Raw genomic sequence first — 9,317 nt, 5'->3', positions numbered from 1 at the left:
GTCATGAAGAAAGCAATAGCAACATACTAAACAATCAAATGCTAAGCTAACGGAATGAGTCAAGTCAATCACATCATTCTTCTAATGATGTGATCCCGTTAATCAAATGACAACACATGTCTATGGTTAGGAAACACAACCATCTTTGATTAATGAGCTAGTCAAGTAGAGGCATACTAGTGACGTTAAGTTTGTCTATGTATTCACACATGTATTATGTTTCCGGTTAATACAATTCTAGCATGAATAATAAACATTTATCATGATATGAGGAAATAAATAATAACTTTATTATTGCCTCTAGGGCATATTTCCTTCAGGGATTGGGATTTAGAAACTTGGCATGGAGATTGATGCAAGTTGAACATGGGATTGAGATACTGGGAGTTGAGCATGACTAGTTGAAAGGTCGAGTATGAGCTTGGTGAAAATGACCGTGACAAGAAGTTGGTACGAAACTCAAGGCAGCCTTCTTAAAAAAGGAAAACGTACAATTCAATAACATCCAACATAATAAAATAAATAAAAGATCTAATGGAAAGGGTCCTGGTCCTGGGCTCTTACAAGGAGAGGGCAAAGAGAGTAGGTGTGGTGGGCAAAATGACGGAGAGGTTCGAGGACATCTTGGTGAAGAAGGAGGAGGCATCCATCAAGCGCCCCGACGTCAAAGAGGAAAAAAGGTAGAGAAGTTTAACATGTTGATGACAGCGACCGAGAAGAAGCTCAAGCTGGAAGAGAAGACGACCATACTCGAAGAGAAGAAGCTTAGATCACAACCGCTTCAAAGGACAGGAACATGTTGACCTTGAATATGGAGGATTTAGATGACAACAAGATGATAATTATGCGAGCCGTCCATTTTAACATGTTTGAAGCGGATGAAGGATTAGCTGGACAGGGCGGAGAAGGAGGTGGCAAAGGAGGCGGCGGTCCAGATGGCGGTGACGACGGATTGATTGTGGATGCTCGAATTGCCGATCGGCAGGGTAGAAAATCCACTTTTTTGCATGCACTGTTAGACCAATATTCTTTTGTGATTGAGCATGTAAAAACTAAACATAGTTGCCTATTTTTGATTGTGATTGAGTGCCGTTGTGATCCGGCGCACGCTATGTGATCGAACGGATTTGAATTTCAAATTAACCGTAGCGCCGGACATTTAGGGGATAGCTTTGGATGGCAAGCTCCCGCATCAGTCTACACGGATCGGTCCCCACCGGTTTGCGGACGGATGCGGTGTCCGACTTAGAGGTCAATTTTGGAGATGCCCTTAGAGTACAATTTATATCACCGATCGGAATGTGGTACTGCCAATAGCTGTGTCAGTCTCCGGCTTTTTATGGTATGTGTAGGTGTGAGGTCAGGACAGGCGGCCCTGATCATGACCATCATTATCAGCAAGTGTGTAGGTAAAGTGACTTTTGTCGCATAGAAGGTGGATTGGGAAGGATCAATGTTTTATCTTGTAAAGCATTGTTGAATAATATAATAATATAGATGTGTGCATCGCATGATGCATAAGCCGGGGGTTTAACCTCTTTTTTCGAGAAAAAGAAATGGTGCCGAAGAGATGTGGTACTTTGACATGTCTATAACAAAGACTAATATTTTTGGGGAGCAAGTTTCATATATGATAATGGATATTACAAAGAGACCGCCTCATTAAAAAACCTCACGCCCTGTGAAGGGTTCCCCGTGTGAGGAAAAAGAGTGCAGCTAAGTTGGCATATGGCAACTTGTACGTCCACGTACAATACAATGGGTATCTTTATTCCGGTCATATGATCATATATAGGATAACAGATACATCCTCGTGCAATATAATGGATGTCTTTATTCCGGTTATAACCTTAAAGCTCATCATGTACGTGGTCTTGGTCAGCTTGTTCTTGGTTGTGGTGACCATGGTCATCAACTCCAAGATTTTTGCGAGGCAGTATTCGACGAAGACATGGCCAGTTGGGAGCGATTGGCTTTACACCACCAATGATATAGTCGTCGGTTGTACCATGGGCAACGTTGATAAGTGCATATTGGTCTCCTTTGAAAATGTAAGCTTCATCAGTCCGATGAGAAGCGAAAGCTGCTTCAACTCCACTTTCAAAGATGGTGTTTCTCAAACTATAAAATCCTTCTGTGATCTTGCGGATGGCAATGCAAGTCTTGGAAGAATAGTTTATGTTTGCATAGGAGTCACCTTTGAATAAGTAAGCTTCGTGCATCACGCTTGATGTAAATGCAGCGTCAATAGAGTCCGCAAACTCCGTACCGTTGAAGAAGGGGAACATGGCAGTGATTGTCATAGGCCCATTGAGGATTCTATCATTTGTTGTTCCCGGAGCATAGTCTATGTGGGCACAGAGATTACTACAGAAGATGATTGCTTCACTGCCATCGTGGCTGTCAAAGGCACAGTCAATTCCATGTTCACCAAATGCCGTGCCATGAAGTGACGGATACCCGTCACAAATAAGAAGTGGCCCATTCACAATGCTATCGTCCGTTGTTCCAGGAGCATACTTCACCAGCACATACTCGTTTTGCATGAACAAATAGACTTCGTTGCTCCTAGATGAACGGAATGCAGCATTTATATAACCAGGCGAATCTTCTACGCCCTTAGCGTACCAATCAACAATGTTATCGGATGTATCTCTTTTCTTTCTCGTGGCGTTTGGCAATTGTGGCCTCCAAATTTTGATAGTTAAAGCTCGACGTTTGCTGGTCTCATCATCAACATAATAGTGTACAGGGTTCTGGATGATGAGCCTCCTATCCAGATCTGGATCTGGACTGAAATGCCCGTTTAGTATAATTCTTTGATCTGCTCTGGCCCGTTCTGGAAACCTGCACAAGAAGTTTTTCAATAAAAAGGGGAACTTAAATATGTGTGTACAGTATTTTTGGGTAAAATACATGTATATTACTCAACATCTACTATTTTATCGCATAATTTGAAGGTTTTAATTAAAATTAACAGCATTTGTTAGCTTGCAACCCTATTTAAAAATCCATAATCTATTCAACAAATGACTGAATATTAACAAACTACATTGGCATGTCTATATGACGCACACTCGCTTTTTGAAGAATGTGGCATGCAATGAAATTTTCAACAAAAATTAAATGAAATGTTCATTATCAAAGAAATGAAAAGTAAAACTAATATTACTATTACTAGTTGGATACTCTTTTTATTTGAAGACTCCACATCAATCCTGAACAGATGCACTAGGAAAAAAGACAAATGCTAGAAATTCTCAGAAAAAGGGAACACATATGGTCATTAATTTGGTAGGCATGCTCTTACAATAATCATTGATAATAATAGCCACCGGATCCAATTTACTTATGCGAACTAAGCATGGCTTAGATGGTTAGATTCCATGTGGTGGATCCAGCCCATCGAAGTTTAAGTTCTAGACTCAGCTTGGCTGCCAACATATATTCTAGATTTATTTTAGTTTTACCGGCTCTACTCTTTAGTGATATGTTTGTACTTTGTTTGTAAAAAGAATCTAATTTACTTATAAATTACTCACCTCCGCCATTGTCAAATAAAACTAAAGTAACCGCTTAAATCTACATCGACACTACCCACTTCTGCCATTAGGAAAGATAATGTAAAGCAACGCCTAAATTTACATGTAAATTGCTCATCTGATCTACCATTATGGAAGATATTGTAAAGTAACCCATTGAATTTGCATCTAAATTTCCTACCTCTGCCATTATTTAAAATAAACTAAAATGACCGCACATATACTATTATGAGAAAAACATAAAGTAATGCTAAATGCTTCTTAATTACACACTCATACTACATCTAATGTATTAAAATCTAAGCCAAATTAAACATACTTGTTGTGTGTTACGATACAAACCAGTTATACATGCATGTATGAGGCGATGATGAGTATATGTTCCATGGCTAAGCTACAACCTCCTTCTCTCTCTTCATTAACAACTACTACCTGATTAGAGCTTTTACCAGACCATCAGATGCATAGGGAAAGTTCTGTTTGTAGCCTCGCCGTGAGTTGAGAAGTAATAAAGTAATTCATCGGACACGATACGTGCCCATGCCGATCTGTTGTTGAGTGTTATATGCGTACGTGAGCTACTAGCTAACATCGATGAAGACTATCGTTTAGCCAGGCTTAGCTTCAGCCGCAATGCAATTAGTACTAGTACGTCGCTATATCAAAAGAATCAATCAGGGTGTGTGCTGCTAGTTTTGTAAGTTCGCGTCCAGCCAGGTTGGGCAGGAACCAAGTTCAACCAGTGTTGCTTAGCTTGGTCGTCATTCGTCGTTGCTCATCGCGTGTCGCCGGAAAGTACTCGGCGTCAGGACTGGATAACATAAAAAGGTCCAATATATCCTACATAATGCAAACATGGTTTTGCTAACACAAGAGGATTACTAGTTTTTAACTGAAGAGAAATAGAAATAATGTTTGGTGAGCTATGTAAAGTCGACAATACAATTTCCACAATAAGTACATAGGATTTGACCTATCATACCTGTTGAAAGTAATTAACTGAAAAACTGTCCAATATTATTATTTTTAGGCGCCTGGACAAAAAGAAAGGAATTTCTAGGCGCATGTGGTTTGGAAAAAACAAATTATGTATCCTACAAAATTTAAAATTAAGATTACTACTCCGTCAATTCCAAACTATATACCACTTTAGCTTTGCTCTGTAAAATATAAAATTAAGACTACTAATTAGATCAAAGTTAGAGAAGTTTGATTTAGGATAAAAGAAAGTCGCCTATAATTTTGAGGGGGGAGAGTAAGTAGTAACCTTCTTGGACGAGTCAAAATGAATAATTGAGCAGAGTGAATGTACTGAGGTGCAATGCCACCAACAAAGGCAACTTCGGCTTGAGCAGGGAACCGGTATCGCTCAAGAAGGGTCTCATTAACCCATATACCACCAGGAGCATAGATCTCGTAACGATAGATTTCCATTCGCCCTCCTACTGGGAGTATTGTTGTAGGAGGGTCAGGAACCCATCTAGTGTTTACGGTTGTGCTAATGAAGGCGTGTGGTTCAGGCCTATCGGGATCACCAGGAGCTCCTGCATACCACATGCGGTACGTGGTAAGCAAAAAAAAAAGGAAAGGGAAAGGAAAAGAAAAAACAGTAGTACCTCCATGATGGACATGGTGATCCAAATTGAAGTAGGTGCCGTCGGGAGTGTCTCCCTGAGGCCTTGCTTGGAATCCATTTTCAAAGACTTGTCTATAATCAGTAGTGTTCCAACGAAAAACATGGCGGGTGATATCCTGTTCCACGCTGCTACCCCTGTATACGACATCACCATTGTGTTGTCCAACAGTTTCCCGCAATCTTAGAGCAGCAGTTGCAGAGTCATGGTCTATAGGCTGTGGATAGCCAGCTGCACAATCTCTCAGGGCTGAACCTGGAGGGATTGATGTCATACTAGCTACTAGTAGCAATGAATCAAAGGAGACGCACAATGGAGTTGTTGCTTGGAGGGCGGATGGATGGATGGACGGACGCAAGGAATGGGAGAAACCGGGCTATTTAAGGTCGCCCTTGTGTATCACGTCGGCAACCAGTCAGTGCACGAAACGTGCATCAGCGGCCCGGGCCCAACGTCCTCCACCATTGTTGTTACACTCGTACTGCAGCATTAAAATCCACGAACTAGTCCATCTACCAAAATTATTGGGAACAGGGTCAGCAATGCTAGTAGTACAACTCTGCCCTAAATAAAAAATCTAGTACAGCTTATTGATGTTCCTGTGCAAACTGTAACATTGGTAGCATGCAATTCTTTTTTTTAACACAGTACAGACACAAACACTCATACATACACACATACACTCACCTCTATTTACGCATACACGCACACCCTATTCCTATGAGCACCTTCGACAGACTGAGCTGACATGTCATCGTGATGTTTACAAAGTCACCGTAGGCGTCTTGTCGTCGACGGGGACGTCTCGTCTCACTGGAAGCGTGTCGCCAGAAATCCTGAAATAAATTCAGGAATAATGCGAGCACAAAGACTTGAACCCTGGTGGGCAGGGGATACCACTGTCCACCTAACCATCCAACCACAGGTTGGTTCGCGGTAGCATGCAATTCTCCATGCATTGGTTGGTAGCCATTTTGCATAGGTTCACGTGTTAGCATTGTTTCTTCCTGGGTCACCATAATACTCTCTCTCTCCTCTTTAATTGCTTTGCCACATTTTTTTTGCCTATGTGGCACCCTTAGCACCAGTACTCCTTGGAGCACTGGGAAGGGCCTTAAGCCTCTAATACATGTGCTTAACTTGTTGTAAGTAAGCTTCATTAATTTCATGATTTAGTAACCAAACTCTTGTATGCATCAATGAGCTTCTTTCATTTAATTATTTGGCCTTCCTCAACCATCGGTCTGCATACCGCATGGCCATTTTATTAGCTTCTCGAAAGCAAAACATTTCACATTTATGGAAATTGATTCTGAGACCTAACATCTGTTCAAACACCAAAGGCAAAACCTTTAGGTTTTTTGCCTTTTCGAGGTCATGTTCAATAAAAGAATCATGCTATTGGCATATTGCAGTATAGAGAGGCCATCATCCACAAGATGAGGCATCACTCTTGTAATCTGGTCGGATGAATTGGCATGATCATTCAGAACTGACAAACATGTTCGCCCCAATTTTTAAAATACATAGGGGATAGTAAGCTTCATTATTGACTTCTATTGCCCACTACCTCTATAAAAGAAATTATTGACCCAAGCACGCCATATCTCGTAGAAGCCCTTCATTCTTAGAACCTGCTGCAAAAGCAACCATTTGACCTAGTCATAAGCTTTTTTGACGTCAATCTTAAAGATCACCTCACTCATGTTTTTTTAACGCATCCGTGAATGCTCTTATCCAGGATAACAACTCTTCCTCCATCTAGGATGTTCCTTCCTTGCATGAAAATTGTCTAAGTTGAGCACTCAAGTACAAGGCAGGAATGAACCATTTTTTTAAGAGTATTGTCATTGCATCATCATTAGGACAAAATAGAGTTGCCCATTTAATTAGTAAACACTACAGAAAAAATAGATATAAAGATCAAGAAGCCCCAGCAGGTTTAGAAGAAAACATACACATACACTGAGACAGATTGGACACAGTTTTAACATGCTCCCTCTTACCTCCTCTATTCACATGAGAGGTAAGAGTATATAATAGATCGGAGCCGTTGATCTCATTACTTAGTGGTCTGATTAACTCTCACCTTCTTACCTCACATGTAAAGAGATAGGGTAGGCGGGAGCATGTTAAAATTTGCCTTTTTACATAGTTGGACACAGATTGACCGTTACGTTGGGCAGCAATTTCTGTTAATTGAGAACAGCGTTACACTGGAGTCAGTAATGAAGTAATAAATTTCTAAAGATAACGATAACAGATCTTTGTTGTATAACTCGTTATTACTGTCATCACCAGATGACTTCGATGCTTAGAAGAGGCTAACTTACTGTTGTGCTTGTCCTAGGAATGTAAACGCATAAGACCCACTAGAAATTTCTATTGACATGCTTTATTTCCGTAACAAAAAGTCATCACTCTTGTTTATGGTACGTGCCCTAGTAATGTGAACGCACGAGGTGACCGAAAATCTTAATCGACGTGCTTTAGTTTATGTGAAAAAGGCCGTTGCCCTCATGTATTAATTGTCTGTGCCATAATAATGTGAACACAGAAGACGAATGGAAAACTCAATCGACAAGCTTTATTTCGGCGAAAAGAAGTCACTGCCCACATGTATTGCAACACATAAGATGACTATAAATCTCAATGGATGTGCCATTATTTTCAATGGAAAGAAGTCGATGGTCGCCCTCGTGTATCATACGTGCCATAGTAATGTGAACGCATAAGACGAATGAAAATGTCAATTGACATAATTTATTTCCCATGAAAGGAAGTCATCACCCTCATGTATCATACGTGTCCTTAGTAATGTGAACCCATAACACCTCCTCGACTGTGGGCGCTGGTGGTGTGGCGAATGGTGGGCGGGCTCGCCCGCTTTGGTTGCTCCGGCGGCTAGTGTGCGGGCGGCACGTGGAGGCATCTCCAGTGAGCTCCCTTGGCTGCTGCTGCTGGTCGATTTGGTACCTCTCGGTTGTGGGCACGCGATTGCTGGTGGCCTTGCGGGGATGTGTGTTGGCTGCCATGGTGGCGCGACACGAGGGTGTTGTGCTCGATGGGGAGCTCAGTAGGAGGGACACGTGGCCTCAATGCGGTCCCGTCACCTGTTGCCGGCCCAGGAGTGTGTCGGTCCGGATGCGTCCACTCCTCCTTCTCCCTGTTTCCTCGTGTTCGGTGGGGAGCTCCGTAGGACGGATGGGTGGCCTTGATGTGATCACGTCACCTGTTGCTGGCATAGGGGTGTACCGCACCGAATACGTCATCTCCTCCTTCTTCCCCTTCCCTCGCCACAAGTGGGTTGGCGCAGGTCTACCGATGTCTGGGGTGGAGCATCTGCTGGTGGCTCCATTGATCAGGTGCTGTCGGTTGGCCAAAGAAGGTGCCTTTGTGTGGTCTCGAGATTGTCTGGTTGCAGGGTGGTGGCTCCAGCGCAGGGAGGCGGTATTTTGGGGCGGAGCATGCGTCTCAGATGCAAGCGGGCAACCATGGTCACGCAGGTGGCATGGTTGCGGGTAGTTGACGGAGTTAAGGTGCGACAAAGGGGTGTGAGCTTCGGGGTACACCACTTGCCCAGTCCTTCGACTGGCCGACTTCCTGAAGGCTCCGTTTTGGCGTTCCCACTCCTGTCGTCTTGCTTCGGGTGAAAACCTGATCTTCAGGATCAAGCAGTGCTGACTATCCATGGCCGTACCCTTCTGGGAGGCACCGCTTTAGAGTCCTGCCTTCGTTGTTGTCTGGCTCACCTCTTTATTGTGGTTGCTCACGGTGGAGGTCTCTGTCGGCTCCAAGCGGTCTTCCTCGCTCATCTTTCGTTTGCTTGGTTGTCGGTGGGGTGGTGTGTCAGTGCCCGACACCTTTGTATCCTGCCTTGAGTGTGTGTGTTGTGTGTGGTGGTGGTGTGCTTTTGTACCGGTCTCTCGGTTCTAATCGGTGATGGTTGCTTTATGTAATACTCCCTCCATTCCTTTATGTAAGGTGTATTATTTTTGACACGGTGAACAAGACACATAATTATGCACAAGTTAGGATGAAATTAACCTTGTCTAATTCATTGATTAGTGGCAACTAAATCATTTATTCTAGGAAAGTAAGAAACGCACGCAATTAGGAGAGAGAAACTTTCCGTTTTTCT

General features: G+C 42.7%; 1 protein-coding gene across 1 annotated transcript; it reads right to left on the bottom strand.

The window, feature by feature from the left end:
• Positions 1-1,588: 1,588 nt before the first annotated feature.
• LOC119335489 lies at positions 1,589-5,508 on the bottom strand. Its single transcript, XM_037607608.1, has 3 exons — positions 5,159-5,508; positions 4,810-5,086; positions 1,589-2,847 (listed from the first exon to the last, which is right to left on the bottom strand). The coding sequence occupies exons 1-3, from the start codon at positions 5,448-5,450 to the stop codon at positions 1,851-1,853; spliced, it is 1,566 nt and encodes a 521-aa protein (XP_037463505.1). The 5' UTR covers positions 5,451-5,508; the 3' UTR covers positions 1,589-1,850.
• Positions 5,509-9,317: the final 3,809 nt, after the last annotated feature.

The sequence above is a fragment of the Triticum dicoccoides genome, chromosome 7B (assembly GCF_002162155.2).
Source record: "Triticum dicoccoides isolate Atlit2015 ecotype Zavitan chromosome 7B, WEW_v2.0, whole genome shotgun sequence".
Lineage (NCBI taxonomy): Eukaryota > Viridiplantae > Streptophyta > Magnoliopsida > Poales > Poaceae > Triticum > Triticum dicoccoides.
Note: the sequence above shows the minus strand (reverse complement) of the source record. Positions and strands in the feature narration are given on the sequence as shown.

What these genes read in the sequence shown, in the direction of transcription:
- LOC119335489 (XM_037607608.1), bottom strand. Translation starts at nt 5,450, where the DNA reads ATGACATCAATCCCTCCAGGTTCAGCCCTGAGAGATTGTGCAGCTGGC. An exon ending in TCACCATGTCCATCATGGAG is followed by an intron (nt 5,087 to 5,158) that starts GTACTACTGTTT and finishes TGTGGTATGCAG; the next exon opens with GAGCTCCTGGTGATCCCGAT. An exon ending in ATTTTGACTCGTCCAAGAAG is followed by an intron (nt 2,848 to 4,809) that starts GTTACTACTTAC and finishes CTTCTTGTGCAG; the next exon opens with GTTTCCAGAACGGGCCAGAG.